The 21,457-nt window shown below is 38.6% G+C and overlaps 1 protein-coding gene across 1 annotated transcript; it reads right to left on the bottom strand.

The window, feature by feature from the left end:
• Positions 1-6,137: 6,137 nt before the first annotated feature.
• On the bottom strand, positions 6,138-15,802 carry ghsr (growth hormone secretagogue receptor). The gene is made up of 2 exons (XM_002931572.5): positions 15,008-15,802; positions 6,138-7,330 (listed from the first exon to the last, which is right to left on the bottom strand). Exons 1-2 carry the CDS (start codon positions 15,780-15,782, stop codon positions 7,026-7,028), a joined length of 1,080 nt encoding a protein of 359 aa, XP_002931618.1. The 5' UTR covers positions 15,783-15,802; the 3' UTR covers positions 6,138-7,025.
• Between the last annotated feature and the right edge of the window lie 5,655 nt (positions 15,803-21,457).

Below are 21,457 nucleotides of genomic sequence, written 5' to 3'. Positions count from 1 at the left end.
TTTCTGGCAATAATAAATCGTTTATTTGTTGCATAAGTCCTGTGTGTGCGGCTTCCGATGTTTTTCCTACAAGGTTCTGTTTTATTAATACAGAGAAAAAGGAAATCATTTTTAAAAATTAGAATTATTTCCTTATAATTGAGTCTATGGGAGATGGTCTTGCCGTAATTCAGAACTTTCTGGATAATGAGTTTACGGATAAGTAGTAGCATTTTGAAATACATATCTTTCACATGTCTTTGTTTTTTTTGCCACTAATTGATGCCATGGCTTTTTTCATCAATGCACATAGACAAACTTTTTTCTGTAATAATAAAACAGTACCTTGTACTTGATACTAAGATATAATTAATCCTTACTGAAAGCACAACAATCCTTTTTGGTTTAGTTAATGTTTAAATGTTTAAGGTATGGAGATCCAAATTACAGAAACAATACCCCTTATGCAGAAAACCCCATGTCCCGAGCATTCTGGATAATAGGTCCCATACCTGTACTGCTCTCATATACTAATTCAGTGATTTCCTCATAGTAGGATAGATATATAGTATACAAAAGTTTTAAAAGAAATATTATTTCATTCAAAGGAACTATTGGGAATTCTGGAGAGTGCCATTACCCAGCTGTTATTTTAAGTGTCATTGGGCCAGTAGCCTTAGAAACCTAGTGGAAAACCTGTGAGAGTCTATAGCTTAAGTCAGAATAACAAAACAAAAGTTAATTGGGGCTTTATTTATCACCCCAAACCTACACTTTTTTGGTGGGTTATGTTTATATTTAATCAAAGGGTATGCACTGACTGAGAGAGCCTCTTACAAGACATTACCCCAGTATTGTTGTGCAATTTATTGGCAGTTTATTGGGAACTGATATATGGTGTTTGTCACAATACACAGAACAACTCCAGCTTTATTTAACTGTTGGTTTTAGGAAGGGAAAGAACTGCAGCTAAAAATCCTGGACAATATCTTGTCATTTCATTGCTTTGTGTGCTTTTCCATACATTGCAATATGAATTTGCCCTCAATCTGTCACACCTTGTTACATTGCAAATTCTCTTTTATACACTCTTCAATTCCTTTAATCTTTCTATTCTCCATGGTCATCACTTTCACACCTAATTTTGTCTTACGCTTTCTCTATGCGCCTAATCTCTTCTTCCCTCAAAATGTCTCATTCTCTTTTGTTTATTTTTATTCTATTTTACTTAAACACAACTGAACAGTTTTCCTTTACCTTTCCATCTATAATGATTTCACTCCTCTTCTGGCAGCTATGTACAGAGTAGAACAGAACAGGCCATGGCAGTTTCCAGCTGTAGACATGATTGTCCGTTAATACACAAGTCATAGGTTTTTTGTATTTGGTTTTCAGAGGCCACAGTTGCATGACTGACAGAAAGAAACAGATCTGGTGGGAAATGTGTGAACTGCTGCATTTTAGTAAATGATCCTATCTTAAATATTGCACAGTTAGCCCTTCTTGTAGAACTCAATGTGCTTAATATCAAGCACTAGAGCTAGGAAAGGTGTAAGTATTAGAAAATGAGCAACTTGTGGAAAGGTGGAGTTAACTGCTTTATGTCCATAGCCAACAAGGGCGATACTTCACAAAAGAGTATACAACATGCAGTCAGTAAAAAACAAAGTGGACACCAGAGGCCTTAAGCATTTTGTGTCTAAAGGGGCACTTATTTTACAAGCTATTTCCCTTAAGGGCCTCAGCTATTACTCCACTGGCCACCTTTGGCCCCTGGTTGGCAAGCCCAGCCAAGTGTAATGGAGCTCCCATAAAAAATAAGTGCTCCACATGTGCATGGTCATGCCCCTGATCTGTCCCAGCTACTACCCAATTATTCCAAAACTCTTCCAATGATTTACCCCTATCCTGCCCACCTAATGCAAGCCCTGGCTATTTGTTGTCCTGTGAATAACACTTTTCATCTCTGGGCCCTCCCTTTGTACATGGCCCCAGACTTTACTCCCGTGATGGGGCCTGGTTGTGCATACCATTTACTAAGTGTCAAGTACAGGGCACCTTTTTCCACATTTAGCCATAGGCTGTTTTATTTTGCCCATGAGAAATCACAATTGTAGACAGAGAGTGAATGCTTTTGTCCTGGAACATAATAACGAGGATGAATCTTGGGAACCATTTGCAAACAGACACAAGGTTTTCCACCTATGTTCCTATCTCATTATGGTGCACATAATATTTTGTGGTCACATTTAGTGCTCACATTCTGGGAAATATCTCCACTGTGGATAGAAAAGTGTAGCAGAAATTATTAAGAATGTATCAGATTGTTCATTGAAGACTAAACAGGTTGTTCCTTCCTGATATCCTCATTAACCATTTCTGATACCATTAAAAAAAACCTTCATTAATGAAATTCCTTATTTGTTTTTATTATTTCTCCCACCCCATTGCTTATTTGCTTTCCTCTTATCACTACCTCAACAGACTGGCAAGGGCTGGGATGCTGCTTATTGCAGTGGGAGTGCTGAAGTTTCCTTTGGTTACCAAGTAGTCTGGATCACTAGACCATGACTGAATACAAATTTGAATGTGCATAGATCAGATAAACATGATTTCATTGCCCGTTCATATAGAATCCCTCTTTATTTTTGTTTGTGTCATGCTAATTTTGCATTTCTTTGTACTATATGCCATACACTATTCAAGTGAAGTAATAAAAGGTGAAAAGTTGGCTACGTGTCCAGTATCTCATAGCAACCAATCAGCAGGCGGCATTTAGAGGTCAGCTGTTTGAAAACAAAAATCTGCTTGCTATGGGTTAGAAGACCTGGATAAATATTGTGCCTTTGATTACATTACTGTGTAAAGCTGTTTGACTTTTGGTCACTCCCACATTCTGAAGAGTTCTTGTCCTAATAGATCTAGCATCTGTCGCATTCAAATGAATAGGAAACTGCCACAGGAGGGGAAGGGAATCTTCATCTTGCCATGGTTTCTCCCAACTAGAATTAAGTGGACTATATAATGTATGACATGAGCCTTAATTTAACATTTTCATTAAAGGGGAACTCTGGCTGATGAACCAAAATTTTTTAAACTAACACAACAAACAAGAAACCCCCAACATAATTATCACTGTAATCTGTTCAGCCATAAAATATCGATAAATACGATTTTTATATGTTGAAATCCAGCTGCAAAACAGTTCTGCTGTTTCTGCATCATGTGTCCAGGGGAGGTAGGGGAGGATGGACTAAAACACTGATGTTACAAATTGTAACAACTTCTCTGCAGCTTACAGACAGCATGCAGGAGCTGTATAACCCACAATGCCTTGCATTGATGTTCCTTTCCTTATTGACATCACATGTGCTGGGAATTGTGGGATTTGGAGGATGGAGGCTGAAGGCAGGATGAGGACAGTCGACTTCTGGTACATTTTATTTGAGTCTCAAAGTAGTCAGCCAGATCAGCAGGGTAACAGGGGGCCAGGCTTAGGTAACCAGTTCCAAACTGGTTCCAAACCATATTATAACATTAAAAATCATGAAAATGCTGCATATTCTTCAGTTGGTGTGTGCTGCCCCAGCAATTAATATTTCTGTATTAGGTTTAAAGTTAATGGTTTATATGCATTTTCATTGTTACGCTGCCACCTAGTGACCAAGGTCCTACTGCAACTTGTTTACTTCTAAGTCTGTATACCCACCCATCCCCTTCCTTATATGTGATGTCAGTTCCTCCCATCATGCCATTCATGTTCCTGCTTTCTATGTGTGAGGAGCTACTCCAGGGGTTGGGAAAGCAATATTCCTTTTGACCGCTAGCATTTGTCCATCCACCCAAACATTTGTTCACCCACAACAAATAAAGAACCTTTTGTGGATTCCAAGTGTCTGGTGAGTTCTGCTATCTGGCAAAGATTGCCCACAGTGGTTGTGCCCAGCTCCATACAGGCCCAGGGAGAGGGGTCTCAGGGGAAACTCAGCCATTGTCACAGCAATTGAGTCAGAATATGGTGTATACTGCAAAGTTGTTGGAAATGAGGTTAACTTTGCAAAAAGCTTAATATGTGTTTGGGTGGAGTTTCCCTTTAGTATTTAGAAAACCAGGGAATGTACCGTTTGCATTCTGCAAGCAATGCTTTGCATTCGTAACCATGCTGTCATTATTCCATGGAAATGTACTTCTCCAAACAAACAGGACAAACATTAATACCATTTAGGTAGAGTAAACTCAATTTTTCTATTGTCACTTTAAAGGTTGATATCATTGTGTCTGACAACAATGTGTAACATAAAATAAATAAAATCCAAACCCTAAACCTGCTATATATATATTGCATTATTATCGCCCTGTTACCAGCCCACTTTTAATACAGCATCTCTCTCTTTCTGCATGCACAGAGAATTAAGTGGCTGCTGTTTTGTTTTATAAACAAAAATTAGGAGCACTGTTGTTAAAGCAGTATACAATACAACCACATGAATGTTTATAAGCAATAGATCTTTTATGGCACAAGTGATATTTGCTCCTCGCGGGTTACCAAATATCCTTTATTTAGGTGCCTGGCTTACTGTTTTATGCTAATCCCATTTATTACTAAACTGCCCTGGGGGAGAGTGGTAACAGGCGCAAAGCTTGCTCCATTCCAGTAACCTATAACTACGACATATGGATTTCTAGATCTGTAGCAACCCTTCCTTGCATTTGTTATGTGCTCTTGTGTTTGAAAAGCTTCTATTGCATGTGATTTAGCAAACAGCTTATTATGATTCCATTCCTGGCATGGGCAACCAATGCCCCCCATTAAAGGCTGCAGAGGGTTGGTTCTGAGAGCTGTAGTCTAACAATATCTTAACGGGGACTTATTGTCAATTAAATACAATCTGGAATGCGTTTTCCTTATTTAAAAATAAGAATGTAGGAAATTAGGTTAATATTTTTTAAAGAAAAGCTGATTTTCCTCCCTTGGCTCCTTCTTACTACTCTCAATGGCAATAAGGGGAAAACGTGAGAGTGCACTGTGTTTAAATACAATCTGGAATGTGTTTTCCTCATTTAAAAATAAGAATTTAGGAAATATGCTTTCATTCAAACTTGTTAATATTTTTTAAAGAAAAGCTAATTTTCCTCCCTTTGCTCCTTCTTACTACTCTCAATGGCAATAAGGGGTAAAAGTGAGAGTGTACTGTGTTTACCTGGGTTTTGAAACTTCCTGGGGGTCCTTTATTAACAATGGGCAAATTTGCCTGTGGGCACTAACCCATGGAAACCAATCAACTTGTTGCATTCATTGGTCTACCTCAGGGGTCCCAACACTTTTTTACTCGTGAGCCACAGTCAAATGTAAAAAGATTTAGAGCAACACAAGCATCATAAAAGTTTATGGAGGTGCCAAATAAGGGCTAAGATTGGCTATTAGGTAGCCTCTATGCACACTATCAGCTTACAGGGGGCTTTATTTGGAAGTAAATCTTGTTTTCATTCAACTAAAACACAAATTAAAAAATAACTACCTGGTTTGGGGGCACTGAGAGCAACATCCAAGGGGTTGGGGAGCAACATGCTACCCCTGAGCCACTGGTTGGGGATCACTAGCCTACCTGTTCAGCTGGCTGAAAAATAAAGGCAATCACTAACGTAGTTATGTGTTACTACTCATGTGCAAATTTGGGCAGTGTTGATAAATAAGCCCCAGATGATTGGCTATCTTGAATAACTTTATTTTTTATTGGATACCTTTATTAAAATACCATTTGTATAATAATATTATCATATTATTTTAAATAGCTGGAAAAATACCCTAAGCCTTCAATCCACTTTGATGAAAATATGGTAAAAATATGTCCCTAAATGAAATACTACTACTAGGGATATGACAAGCTTTTTATTTAGTTTCAATAAATACACATACATCTCTCCATCCCTTTTTGCTGATATTTTGTTGTGTTTTTCAGATCCAGTGGTGACTTGCTGCCATAGCTTATTCAGGCATTCTTGTTACAGTACTTATTACAAAATAAGATGAATGTTAGCTAGAGACACATGTTCCATCACCGGACTGGATAGCTGAATACTAATCATGGCTACTTACATGTGTCAGCACCATCCCCACAGTACCGTACAAGCCAGGAGTTCTGCCTCAGAGCAAATTAGGGTAAGTCAAATCACAACATCTGCTGTATTACTCTAGAGTTATGGAACAACCTCCATAGTCAGCCCATAAGTCATATCAAGTGATACCTGATCCATCCATGCTAGGCCTCAAGGTGCTTGTTTGTCTTCATGGCAGGATTGCCATCAACCAGAATATAGCTTCCAAATATACAGCACATTTTACAATTCAATCAATATAAGCCAAAATGACAGTCAGATACTTTGTTACAGTAACATTTCCAGGTAGTGCTTTTCTCCCAGTCTAATGAATATTCAGATAATAAAAAAACCTCTGGTGTTCATGTCCAAAGAAGAAATCGCAGTGGTGACTTTCTGTTGGTGGGGCAGGGATGACCTCACATAAATGTTGACAAAATCCTGCTTCCTGAATTACATCATTACACACAAGCTGCCATAAAACATTCTGTTATGCCCAGTCTTAGATATCCAATGGTCTGGCAGTAAGTAACAGAAGACAGGTATTAAGATAAAAGCCCATAGGAGCTGCATGAAGCTGAACAAATGCATCACATAAGGAGATGGCTTACAGCAGCCCATATCCATATATATATATATATATTTCAGACAGCTCACTCTGTTTTGTTTACATAAGTTCAAACTTCCTTGGATTAAAAGGCTGACCTGAGCTCAGAAAACAGTCAAAATATTCATTAACTGATGGATGCATTGGTGCAAACTCAAATCGCCACACATGTGACACGCACACACATTGCTACTTTCGAATAACATCCTGAGATAAACTTGTATTGATTGTCTGTGTAAATGAAACATAGTGGAAAATGTCTATAGCATGTCCTGGTACATTATGGCTTTGTGCCAGGCTGCAAATATTGGGCAGCTGTTTGTTCTTCAGCAGCTATTTCTTGTCACGTGCTCATATTGGACTCTGTCCAGGCGGGAGAGCTTTCATCGTTTGTTGTGTAGGTGGCTTTCCGTGAAACCTGCTTTAGTCGGAATAGTCTACAAGCAGCTACACGATATTTTTTTGACATGATGTTGTAGAGAATAGGATTGATGGCAGCACTCAGGTAGAACAGCACGAAGGAGACCAGGTTGCAGTACTGGCTGATAAGAGCTATTTCTAGGGACCCAGCTTCAAAAGACTTGGAAAACAAGTAGCGTGCTACATGGAACGGCAACCAGCACAGTATGAAAGCAAACACCACCACAGCTGAAAGAGAAGAAAGAACTTATTAGACAAAATCCATAATTGATTATTCTGTCAAAGTTAACAAATATTTAAAGATATCAGGTGGTTGGAATGCCAAGAGTATTGGCTGAGAAATCACGTCTCAGACAAATGCAGGGGACATTTGTGTTGAAGAAAGGCTAAATATAACACACGTTCTCCAGGAGACATTGACCGGATATTGGCTCTTTTTGGCAAGACTTAGGGTGAGGGCAGACGAAGTGTTAATCCACTTCTCTCAGCCCTGTGCCTTTCTGCCTGGCTGAAAGAAGCGGATCTGCTTCCGTACGCTGCTCTCTGTGCGTGCATTAATAGTTATGGCAACAGCCAGAGTGTGCGCACACAGAGCGGTGCGGATTGGTGGTCAGCCTGGGAAACACGAAAGCTAACATTTTCCATACTATACACTATCTCCAACCAGGGCCTCGCTCACCAACCCCTTGGGTGTTGCTCCCAGGGGCCTCAAGCAGGTGCTCATTTTAGAATTTCTGCCTTGGAGGCAAGCTTTTGTTGCATAAAAACCAGGTGTACTGCCAAACAGAATCTCCTATAGGCTGCCAGTCCACAAATGGGCTCCCAAATAGCCAATCATAGGCCATATTTGGTGCTCCCAGGAACTTTTTTTATGCTCTTGTTGCTCCCCAACTCATTTTACTGACAGGTAAAAAAAGGTTGTGGACCTTGGTCATCTATTGTATATCTATGGCCAAATAACATTTATCCATTTATTTGTACTGGTGACCTGAACTTGCTAATTTGACCTCAAGTGATAGGGTGCAGCAAAGAAAACACATAATCTATATGTCTTGTGTTTCCATACATTAGCATTCAGATTAAATTCATTTTACCTTCTTTCAATAATGGCCTCTCTTTAATCAGCTTCATATAATCGAATCACAGGAGAACAATTGCCCAACCATTCATTTTGCCCTGAGAGACTTTTGAGATTTTCCTGGACCTTAATTCCAAGGATATTACACTGGGCAGCTGTGCAGCAGAGAAACCATGTTTCTAACATCTGAACATTATTAACAATAAAGAGAACTATCTTCTTATCTCATGCATTCCATCACTGTTACAGGAACATCTCTTCCTCATCATAAATGAAAGCATTATTGAGCTTATTTCCTTACATTTTGTATCCACCTTGGCTCCCTCATCATTATTGGATGTTAATGAATGCATTTGTCTGTTAAAAAGACTTTTCGTTTCTTATTAGCTCTGTACTTAAATTTACCCCCTATGATTTTACAAATGTGTTCTCTCTTTCAGCCCTTACCCTTAAAGGACATGTCAATGCACAAAATATTTTTTGTCTTATAAAAGAGAAAAAAAATCTAAGCAACTTTGCAATATACATTCATTATAAATATGTAATGGCCTATAAATCTGTGTGTATTATTGCTATTAAAAGCAGTGTTTGTCCTTTTCTATTTGCCCTGGTGGCTTTGGCTTATAAAACAACATAACACAAGCCAACTGACTGACCTGTATAGTGGGCCGAGACTGACGTTTGCAAATACAAAAATTTGTAATCACTGAACATAGGAAAGTTGCTTAGAATTATGCTTTTGTTTATAAGGCAAAAAAATGTTTTTCGGGTTGACATGTCCTTTAAACTTGCTGCTGTGAAATCTCTTCCAAAGCCGCTTGACCTTGAATGTCTCCCTCCTTCATTGTACCAACAAATCTCCATCTTCAATTTTCCTGTCCCAAAAGTTTAACTCAGCACTTTCTACTCCATTTCTGTTGCACTTTGGAATATAGAAATTACAAACAACTGACTGCACTTATCTGTTATTGTCTACAAGTGGGCATTCTGTTCACTGCCCAAGTAATAACCTGTGCCAGTTATATGTACGTATGTAGTACAGATACACAAGAGATAGGGTCAGTCAATTACCAATTTTGATCAAATTTGCAGAACATCATTCAGTCTGTAAGAGAAAATCTACTAAAATTCAGAGCTGTTCATTTACGTTTTAAGTCATACGGTGATTCCAATGACTCTGCATAGTTTAGATGCCATATGTAATTGGCCGCAGATCTTAGTGTACCTACTGCTTTCTACTCACTACCTTTTTCACCCCATCTTCCTGAATATAATTGGACCAGTTCTCATTTGTAATTTAATAGTCACTCCCTTGGTTTAACATATTCATTTTAACTTTTCCCATAATCACCACTTTTGACACTGCTTGCCTATTACATGCATCCTTTATTCAACCCCATAACCATTTTTTAATACATACATCCTTTATCCAACCTATAATCATACATCCATAACCATAACACACATTTAATTAATCTCTTTTTTTATTTTAATGTCCAAAATGTAAGAAACTACTTCAAATGCAAGGAAGATTCCATCAGGTATAAAGTAAAAACCTCTCACAAATGCATCCTTGCTACTCTTGGCTCTATGGCAGGATACCTGTGTGCTTTTGCCCTTCTGTCATTGGTATGTACCTTCTTAGCTCTAAAACATCACATTCCATTCAATATCTTTCCCCTTAACAATTTGCTACTTTGAACTACTTGGTAAATCTCTAACTTACAAAAGAACCTTGCCCAGCTCATTATTTTCTCCTGTCCAAGCAATTATTTATATATTGTAAAAACATATACTGTGCATAAAAGCAGCATTATACACATACTCACTAGGCTGTATTATTTTCTCAACTCGACAATAGACATTATTGATTTCCTGTAGCTTGGCTTCTTTTTCACTTTGAGAAGATAATGCATTCATCAAAGCAGCCAACAGTATGATCCTAGCTATGTCATAGGGACACCTCTTTTATCATCCTCTCTCAGTACTTGCCACTAGCTTTATGCCACTACTCTTAATGTCACTGCTCTATGCTAGATTCTAAACTTATATAGATTTTCCCTTTGGCCTACAGTACATTTTTGCCACTGCCTGTGATAGCACTGGAAGGAGCCTGAAGCTGCTCTAATGTAACTGCTATACACCATCCTTTTAAAAATAATAAGTAATTTTAGTTTATACTGATCATCTCCAGACCTGTCTTTCCTCTCTGTACTTTTATTGATTTAATGTGTTCCACTAACCTGATATGAAACCTTATTAAAACTAGACTCTCTGTTACTTCTTCTTATAACAGCTGATCATTTGCAATCACAACCTATGCTTCTTGTCTTGAATCTTTGAAATCCTTATGACCAGGCTGTCACCGTTCACCAAATCATCCAACCTTCACCATTCACCCATGAATGCAGTAGACAATTATACTCCATAGAGAGGCTACAAGTCAATATGGGGAAACACAATGTAGCAGAGGCTATTTTGCAATACTCCATCTATAAACTGGTCAGCATACAAGGTCATTTTTAACAACACCTCCAGTTTTAATATTTTGTTCAAAAGTCCATGAATATCTGAACCCCTTTTGAATTACTCCACAATATGCTATTGCTTGATAAATAAAAGGTATTATATTTTAAAATGATTGCTGTACCCATTTCAGTGTTACTATAACGAAGTATCTCGTTGTTTATGTAGGGATCCCTACTTACGTGTTGCAGATGACCACATTATTTTAGTGACTACAACACATTATTATGGTGGACTGAAAATCCTGTTTTAATTGGCTTATGGTCAGTGTGTGATCAGTTATATTCTGTATACACACAAGATATATTTATATAGTTGTTTACAGCTTGTTACTATTACAAACATGAAATGTATTTTTTGGGTTAAAGGTTAAAGAGTAAATTGCTGCATTGCTTTTACAGATTTATCTTTGATGTATGCTGAACACTAACAACCATTTCAGTTTTACTTCTAATTTCTATAATTTTTTTTACTCTACATTTTGAAATCCATTGTGAAAATGCTCATGACTTTCAACATACAGAAAGGTCACTCTGGTTTGACATGCCACCAAGCTTAATGTAAACTAATAAGAAAGGTCAACCACTGCACGTCCCAGAGAGCTTATTAAAACTAAAAGACGTTTGTACATATTTTTCCAGAAGAGAACTTACAAGACTGTATTAGACCCAGCCTTCAAACATAGTAATATAGAATGTTCATGGGTTCCAAAATGCTTGTGGTTCCATTTTAGCTTTAAGGTTTGCTTCTCATTCTTGGAAAAAGAATATGATCTAAACCTCGTATAACTGAATATAAGGAATTGTGTTTTCTTTTAAACCATTTTTATACTTTTCTGCTGCCAGAGCCTAATAAATGGGCAAAGCCATTTAAACTTGATAATGAATCAAAAATTGTGTATCAGGGTAAGATAGCAGTGAAATGAATTATACTAAATGAATGAGATTCACATTTGCTATACTCTCTATTCTAACATGATATTTAGGGAAAGTTAAAGTAATATTTCCCTAAAGTTTCCCTCTAGTTTCTGCCCTATATTATAAGTATGACAACTCACATTACAATGTCCATATGAATACCTTTTGCATAGATATGGTTTTTCCTTATAAATTTAATTAATCACTATGCTATATACAACTTATGGGGGGTCAAGTTTTACTGTAGCTTTTTATGAAAGTTTGAGTTATTTTAATTTTGGATACATGTACATAGTCAATATGAGAGCAAGGTGCTGACATGTATTCCCCTATTTTTCTTGCTCATTTACAACCACAAGTGCAACTGAGAGGCATTAGTTTAAATGCATATTGTGCATGCATTAAATCTGGCTGAAATTCCGGAGTTTACCTCCAAGGACACAACTGAGTTGCAGCTAGCAAATTGGACACTAGTGGCATTAATGGCGGCAGTAATTTCCCCCACTTTTTGCATGATGAATATAATCTAAAAAGTGCACTTTACGCTTGTGTCATAATTGAGGCTGAGTAGTTAGGAACAGTCCAAAACATGCAGTGCTGTATTGAGAGGAAGGCCTTAGGGCATGTTACATAGTAATGATGTGCAGGCTGGCCCGAAATCTGTGGGACCCAGGGGTAACCTACAGGACTGGGCCAGCCAAACACATATCAGCAGGTTGTGAGCTGGTAGCAGTATGAACGCAATATTAGCATTGTCCCAGTTCTGCGACCAGCTACCTGCTGTCAGCTTATTTATACAAGCCTGCCTGCCCCGCCCCCTCTGGTTACATCAGAAAAGGGCAGGTTCAATGCAGGTTTATAAATAATGATGGCTCACTGAGTAGTTGGTTGGCTCTTTTATCAACCCACAGATCACTATTGCATAGGGCAACCAGCAAAGTGCAAATAACAGGGCTCTTTGTGCCTCCTTTTGTACTTTGCATGCTGCCCCTGCCTTTGTAAATTAAACTTTTTTAGTAAATACCTTTATAATAAGGACAACTAAAGCCTTAATATTGCCACGTAGTATATGCATTGATGTTCCTATATAGCCTGCAACTGGTATTTTAGTATGTCTGATCTCTGACGTCCTCCTTTCCCTCTCACTAGTTCCCCACATTAACTGCTGTAGTGAAGCTTATTTCAACCTCTATCTCTAACAGAGAGATGTGTCTCAGCATTGAAAGCAAAGGATAACTTTATGTAATTGATTATAGGAGATCTTTGCTTATAAAACATCACAGATGTAGATTTACTGCTATTCAGTGACCATTCAGATGTTAGCTTGGATTGATCTATAGCAAATCAGATAATGTAAACAAATGCCCCACAGGGCACTCTGTGTTACTGCACAATATAGCAGCAATATCAGTACCTGAGTAGTAAATTAATAATCCAGTGTGCTGTTTGAGGAAAGAAAATGGGTTGGCATTACTCTACTGAATATGATGCCCCTCTAACATACCCCACGAACATTAATCAATAAGCCCCAGCAGACATGTCCCCTTATTCTATCAAGGAAATCTATTTACATGTAAGTGCGCCATTATCCACACCTACTTACTGAGGAAATTACTCTAAATGGGTAATATGACAGGTTTTTCTGCATTTATGTTTTTACCATTCCACTACTTATGACAGGCAAACGCATCATACATTTACTTTTGGAACATCATTTATCTTGACATGATCATTTCACTCTCCTAGCAGTGAAGCTGTCTGTTTAGGGGACCAATGCACGCATGAACCTGAAAGTAGAACCTTAACAGATTAGGGCTTCTTATCAGGGCAGCTCTGGTCGGCAAAACTCACAAAAACCAGTAACTAATCTGAAACAAATATGCCATTACAGCTGCTGCAGAACTATATTGTCCTTTATTCAGCGAGCTGAAGACTGACTAAAGAAGAAGTGGTCACAGCGTGTGGGTGAAGAATAATAAAGTATATGTGTAATTTAATGGGCAATTTCACTGATGTACTGAATGAATATGCCTTTGATTCATGAGGTTCACTCATATATTTACTGGAGTGCACAGATTCTGATTGCTTCCATACTACTGTATATTCTCCCACAAATAAATACCTGCGGAAGCCTGCGCACTTTGAAAGGTCACCCTATATAGAACATAATGACTTATTGGCAATGCATGGCAGATACCGCAGCAGCTCTACTTTTCTTTTGGACAGAATTCATATTGTCATGATGTCTCTGAAATTCTCACTGCAGGGGCAGCGCTTATTGACGTTCAGTGGAAATCCATGGTGCGTTAAGGGGATAAAAGCCTGTATAAAGGGACCGAGGACAATTATTGGTTCCTATGGCAACCCTTCGGCAAAATACTTTTTATTAGACAATTACTTTCTTGAGTCTTTTTTAACCTCTAATTTTCCCATTTTCTTCTGGACTTTTTTTTTACTAGGTAACTACAGGTTTGCTGTAACTGGGACCAAAAACTGCATTGATTTTCAGATAACTACCTAGTTTTTACTCTTGCTGTAAACTAAATTCCCAGAATCTCTTATAAGTTTTTTGGTTGTTAGAGGATGCTGGGAAATGCAGTCCCCAGCAGCTAGAATGGTTAGCATTTTTTTGTCCTTTACTGTAACTGTTGAGTGGTGCACAAGTAATTACACATAATCGTGCTGCATACTCCAGCAGGAAAGAAAGATACTTTTTTTATTAACAAGAAATATCTAAACATTCTTTAAATCATTTTCAGCTTGATATGCTTTCAAGCAATATTTAAGCCCAGTCTACTCAGAATAACAGTTTATGTAAGTGCCAATGCATCTTTAGGAACTTTGCACCCCTTCTAGCCACTGTAGAAGATTCAGGCTTTGGATTGGCATTAGTATAGATGTGCCAGTTTATTGTGCAGAAAAATATATTTCCCCTGGGTTCTCTGGTTCCCACCTGTTTGCCTCTGCTGTTATTGCACTAATATGAAATCTTGGGGTAAAAATTTTTTCTCAGCTTATTATTGTCTCCAATAAATCCCTTGCATTGAAAGGTGATTTAAGGACAGGAGAATGCATGTTTCCTAGTAATATATACAGTTATAAATAATGCCTTTTTAGGCACTGCCCATATTTAGGCAGAGAAAAACAGGGATTTCTAAAAGTCAGATAACTGAGGGAAGGGATGAAGGAATAAAACATGTTGCCCAAATTGCCTATTTGTGTATAGTGTAAATGTGCAGACCTTGAGTGCAGGTAACAGCAAATGCAGACATTCCTGAATGTTTGTGAAATGAGATGCACTGAGTGAAGACATACCCTGGACTGAGAACGTATGTTCTATGCAAACACAAAATACAGTATACAGAATGCAAAAGAGATCCATACCTAACATTTTCACAGTCTGTTTGTTATGCTTGTCCCTTATAGAGGTGTGTGGACCTATGGTCTCTCTCTTTCTTCTCCACAGCTTTCTGCCTATGAGAGTGTAGAGGACGGTGAGGCAGAAGACAGGCAAGAAGAAGAAGATACTAGATGTCCAGACCATTATAGTTAGGAGACCTGACTTTATGGCATATTCTGTTGCTTTGCACTCGTTTGTGTCCAAAGGGTTTGTTCCATTCTCATGTTCAACTCCCACCAAGACAAATATTGGCCCCGCACTTACAAATGACACTGCCCAGAGGACGGAGATTACCAGCTTTACTCTACCTTTGGTTATCACTACCTTGGCTTTCAAGGGAAAACAGATAGCAAAATAACGTTCCACACTGAGAGCTGTGATGTTCAGTATAGTGGAGTATGTGCAGCACTCACTGACAAACTGAAAGAGTTTGCAAAGGGAGCTCCCAAAATTCCATGGTCTGTACTGCCAGAGTCTGTAGAGATCAAGAGGCATACAGAGGAAAATGAGAAGGTCAGAAAATGCCATACTGGATAAATAGAGATTGGTTGTAGTCCTCATATCCTTATACTTGGACACCACTAACATTGTCATCACATTTCCAGATATCCCTATGATGAAAAGAAGAATGCATGTGACAGTTATCCCAGTCAGCACTGGGACAGGGAACAAGAAAACTGGATCTTCTGGCCAGGAATAGTTGTTGCTGCTGTAATAGTAATCCATAGTCCGATTCTGAATATATATCTCACTCGACATGTTCTTGGTTCATAGACTCCCATGAAACAAATCCATGGAATAGAAAAACATATCAGCAATAGTAGTCATTGATCCCACAACTCTCATTCCCTGATCTACAAAGGATGCAAAGTATCATTTTCTTTTCTTCCATCGCTTGAACATTAGTCCATGAGCACCTTGCAGGCAAAACATTTCTTACATGATGCCCTTTGGTTCTACATTGGGAACACGTACAGAAACAAATCCTTTGGCAGCGCTTCTGTTTTTGGTTAGTCTCCTGTATAGTTTGTAACTGGCCATATATGCTGCCAGCTGATGGAATCAGGGTTTGTAAGGGGGGAGCTGCTCCACGTCTGCAGTGTGCGGCGTGCAGTCCCATTCCCCTTCTCCTACTCCATAGGGGTGGAAAGAAGCCAAGGGACCCTAGCCCGCCTCTTCTCTGTCCCCTCCCTTGAAGCATCTTTCAGTGTGTTTGCTGTCAGAATACAGTGAAAGCAGGAGCAGGAGCAATCCCTTGCAGGCACACACAACTCATGTATGAGCTTCTCCCTTACACAGGGCAGCTCAGGGGCTGGGGCAGGACATCTGGCAAAGTACTCTATCATCAAGCTGATATGTAGATTTTACATGCTGGTGGGTGTCATTGGGGCAACTTAGAAAGAGGCTTTTGCTAACACGTATTTTACAGAAGCTGAGTAGCATCACAAACAAGAACTCTACCCCCGATTCACCTTTGGAAGTAATGTTGCTATTTAGCTAATAGATTCGTTTGTTTATCACTCTCATTCAATTATGATAGCAGCTGTACAGCTCATTTCATATCCCAGAATATTATGTAAATGTTTACTTATAATAATCAGTCTGGCAACTGACTACTGTTTGTTGCACACAGGGCCAGCTGTTCTCTATATGAACTACACAGGGTACACCAAGGGACAATGTACAGGTGCCAACGTGCATTACAAAAGACAGACCTACAATGTGTGCCGACATGTCAGGGAGCTGTCTACATGCTAAAGAGTATTAAAGTACACAGAGCACATTAATAATAGCTAATAATAAGCCTGACCTGTTGGTTGTTGTCAAACTGCGACTGCCAGCCCCAGCTGATGTGCCCTGTGTTTACAGTGCATGGGACTGCGGCTATGGAATTTTTAGATGTGCCCTGTGCATACTAGCAATGGCACAGACTTCATAGAGTGTATACATTTATTTGCCTGGATTACAATATATCTGGAGTGGTTTTTATTTTTTATATAACTATACATACATTTAGTGTATGGGTATGGTTAGAGTAGCACTGCCAGATAAACAACATGTTACCTGCAAATTATTACTGGTATGGAAATATTTTCAAAGAGTTTGTAATGGCCACGCAGGGTATCTGGGGCACTAGTGTAGCTTGTTTGAGAACCCCCTATCCAGATCCAAGGTGTTCAGCATTCTATATTTTTTTCCCAAGCAAGTTCCTCTCTACTTAGTAAATTGATAGACTACAGGACTTGTGAACAAAACAGCATTAAAAATCATGTATCAATAACTGCTAAAAATGTTTTTGTGCCATCAATAGCTGTGGTTCCAAGCACAGGTGGAACTGTCCAAAACCATGGACTCTAAAATGGCCAGGTTGGATTTTATTCAGATCATATGTGTTTCCTAGTAGTGCTGTGTAAATAAAGCTATACATACATTATCCATACATGCACTGAAGGCTAAATAGCATTATTGTCCTTGGTTGACCAATGGTCGAAGTGGTTAAAGAGTTGTGGTTCCTCTCACTTTCTTATTTGTGAGTCAATTCCTCCTGACAAGCCCATACATGGTCAAAGTGCCTGAGTGTATGGCCAACCTAGCTGTACATATGTTTCATGTATTATATAAATATGTCTTCCTTTAAAATCTTGAAGTGCAATATGCCTTTAAGGAGTTTATTTACTCATTAAATGCTGTTAATTGTCTGTCACAAGCTCTCAGTCTTGGCTCACAATACAGAGCTGCAAAACATTGTCTCTTTGCCATTAGCAGTGCCTAATACAATACTCAAATGCACTCTCCTAGTCTGGAAGTCACAGCTGTTGTTTTGTTCCTTCTCTCATACACTTGGTCGCACCAGAGTCTTTCTAGGGAAGCCAATTACATTTGCTGCTTCTTTAAAGGCACACTGTGTGAAATGGAATATTATAATTGTTTTATATGGTGATGCCAGCTCAGTGTTTTTCTGCCATTCTAATTAAAACTATAGACTCTTTCACGATGTGAACTTGTGGCCAGTTTAATGGAATGGGTTGGCATACAAACCTTGGAAATGTCCCTTGTATACATAAATACTTTTTAAACAGCGGAATAACAACTCTGCTAGGTCCCCTTTGCCCACACACCTTCTAGTGTTCACCACTTCCTGACCACTTGTAGATAAAAGTGTGGCTGGGGGGGGGGGCTTTCTTACAGCTATAGAGGAAACAGACCCCATGGTCCAGACCACCACTACGGAGTCTGCTCCCTCTATAGCAGGGATCCCCTAGCATTTTTTTTTTATCTGTGAGCAACATTAATAAGCATTAAAAAAAAAGTTCCTAGGGGACTGCTTATTTGGCAGCCCAATGCGTACTGACTACAGGAGGTTCTGTTCGACAGTACACGTAGCCTTTATGCCTTTAAAACCTGCTCCCAAGTCAGAAATTTAAAAATAAGCACCAGCTTTGAGGCCACTGGGAGCAACAGCAAAGAGGTTGGTGAGCAACATGTTGCTCCTGAGCCACTGGTTGGGGATGACTGCTCTATAGTTACACCACTGGTATCAAAGTCAGGGCTGTTTTAATAAATGGGCAAAAGTGGCATTAGCCCAGGCCCCACCAGGATAGGGGGCCCACTAGCATATTTTTCATCTGGGGTAACTTTAAGACCCCTCATTTTAATCAACTGAAAGATCATAGTTATTCTAAAATATTTGCCGTTCTTGTAGCATCACCATTTTATTATTTATCTACTCCCAGGGCTGTTGGTCCAAGGCAGCACACCTGGGGAACATGTCTACTTCAGTAAGCGCAGATCATGGCATTGACTCCCATACTATATTGAACGTCCCTTGCTTGAATGTTATTCTATCACAGGGGCCCACCAATTAAATTTTGCCCTGGGTCTGCCGGTACCTTAAAGAGGCCCTGTGAAGAGGCCGAAAGCATTTTGTAAACTGAAGGGTGTAAAAACAGCATAACTACAAAAACAAAATCAACTGCTATCCAAAGAATCAACTAATTTTTGTTTTTTTCCTTACGAAAAGTTCCTTAAGGAACGTACAAAAAACTGAGGAACCATAAGGGCAAAAGATAAATAATTACAATTTGCTCGGATTTCACTCTCGCTGCTCCTTTTTTGGAACCTGTACCATTTTCTCTGCTCCTCTATGTTTTCATTTGAGAAAGTGCCTTACTAGCTTTTAGGGATACCTAGCATAGGCACAAGCTTGTGTCACTGTAGCACCATCTTGTGGTAAAAAAACAAGCACCTTTTCTACTTTTAAGAAGATGCTGTCTGCACAAGAGAGAAAGTTGAAATCTAACTTACCACACGTTCTCTTTCCTTCTCAGTCCAATTGTCAGCACACAAATGGGCAATTCAACCCTTTGCCTATTAGGTGGGACACAAAACTGAATGCATTGGAATTTTAATAGAAATAGTTATTTAAATTGTGCTGGCAATTGGACTGAGAAGGAAAGAGAAATTATGGTAAGTTAACTGTCAAAGCAGAATGTTTCTACTAAAGGCTGCCTCCAGGGGAGGTTCAATGTCCAGTCTATAATGCCTGAAAAAGGTGTGAAGATTAGGCCATGAAGCAGCTCTGCATATCTGATCTATTGGAACAAGAATTTTTTCAAGAAGCAGCTGTAACTCAAGTATAATGGGCTCTGACAAATATAGGAGGTGAAGGTCATCTGCAATAAAATAATAAAAATGTCCAGAAGGTTTCTTTGATCCATCCTGCCATGAATAATCTTGAGTCTACCGAAGAAATAGTTAAAAGATTTTTGCCAGTATTGTATGCTGATCGCGATTTCTTTGAGACTTTGGGACAAGGTACTAGTAGCATAGCAAGAAGAGCCCACACCCTAAGGGACAGACTATCCCCTAGTTTCTTTAACAGTAAAAGTGGAGTTAAAAAACATTTTTTGGATGTAAAAGGGTGTTTTAAATGCGGCAATAGATGCTGTGTTACGTGCCAACACCTCAAAGTCTCAAGACAATTTCGATGGTTTAGTGACATGTCAAAAATGCAACAAACAATATGTAGGATGCACAATGCGGGCTCTGAAGGACATATTGGTCAAATTGTAATACTAAATATACAAGTAATGTCACTAGACACTTTGCAGAGTGTAACAATAGTGATAAAAAATTATTTTCAGTACAGGCAATTGAACAAATAAAAATTGTAAGGAGAGGAGGAGATGCCCTTACCCTTCTCCGTAAACGTGAAGTGTTTTGTATTTTTTTTATCTTCATACACGTATACCCTTAGGTTTGAATTTTACTTTTGATGTTACTTGCTTTGTGTGAGAAATGTATTGTTTGTATTTTGTGTATTTTCACTCTGTAATCTTGTGGTATGTATTTTTTAACTTTGGTAAAACTGACTTTTTACTGGATAGAGTTAACTTAATTAATGGAAATTTCTGCAATAGAGGGGCAGTGAGTTGCTCTACATTGATTGGTTTTACTTAGGGTGGGTGTGGTTATACCATGTATTTATAGATATACAAATAATCATTTTCTTTGAGCCTATCATTAAGTGCTGGATTAGCATGAAACGCGTCAGACATTGTACATGGGGTTTGTTTTAATGGGTTATAATAAAGATGTTTAATTTTAACTTTGATTGTTGCGGACTCAATCTTTAAATTGCATTACTTTTTCCCTTTTTTGATGACTAGAGGGCTGAGTCTGCATGCTTAAATTTAAATCTTATAGCCTTTTTTGCCTTTTTCTATTTTGCCTTTTTTTCAATATTTACTTCAAATACAACTAGAAAGGGTAGTTTGAGAACAAACCATGTTGGGTTGAAAAATGTGAAGTCATTGAATGAAATCTGTTTCACTGAATGATCTGATGTTGGCTCCACCCATTTTTTCTAACCTTGGACTACAGTTATGTAGTAAAAATCACTGTGCAAAGTTTGGGGACCCTGGTTTTAATAGTGTCTGAATGGCAGCAACTTAAATTTCCCTACTGAAAGTCAACAAGTAACATCTGATTGGCTGTTGGTGGCTCTGCCCACTTTTTTCTAACTTTGAATGGCAAATACCCAGTGACTAACTCTGGAAAGTTTAGCAACCCTGGCATTAATACTTAAATAATGGCATCGGTTTAAATATAAACCAATGAAATTTAACGGGTGGAAATGGATTGGCTGTTGGTGGCTCCACCCACTTGTTCTAACCCTGAATATGTAGTCAGCCAGCGACTGACTGTGCAACGTTCGGGAACCCAAAAATAAATAATGTGAGAAAGGCAGCATTTTAACTTTAAACAAAAAGTTTGGGGACCCTGGTGTTAATTCTGTGAGAATGGCAGCAGGTTGAATTTCCCCAGTAAAAGTCAATAGGTAAAATTTGATTAACTGTCGGTGGCTCCGCCTACTTTTTCTAACCGTGAATCCGCAGTCACCTGGTGCCTAACTTTGCAAAGTTTGGATCCCC

The sequence above is a fragment of the Xenopus tropicalis genome, chromosome 5 (assembly GCF_000004195.4).
Source record: "Xenopus tropicalis strain Nigerian chromosome 5, UCB_Xtro_10.0, whole genome shotgun sequence".
Lineage (NCBI taxonomy): Eukaryota > Metazoa > Chordata > Amphibia > Anura > Pipidae > Xenopus > Xenopus tropicalis.
Note: the sequence above shows the minus strand (reverse complement) of the source record. Positions and strands in the feature narration are given on the sequence as shown.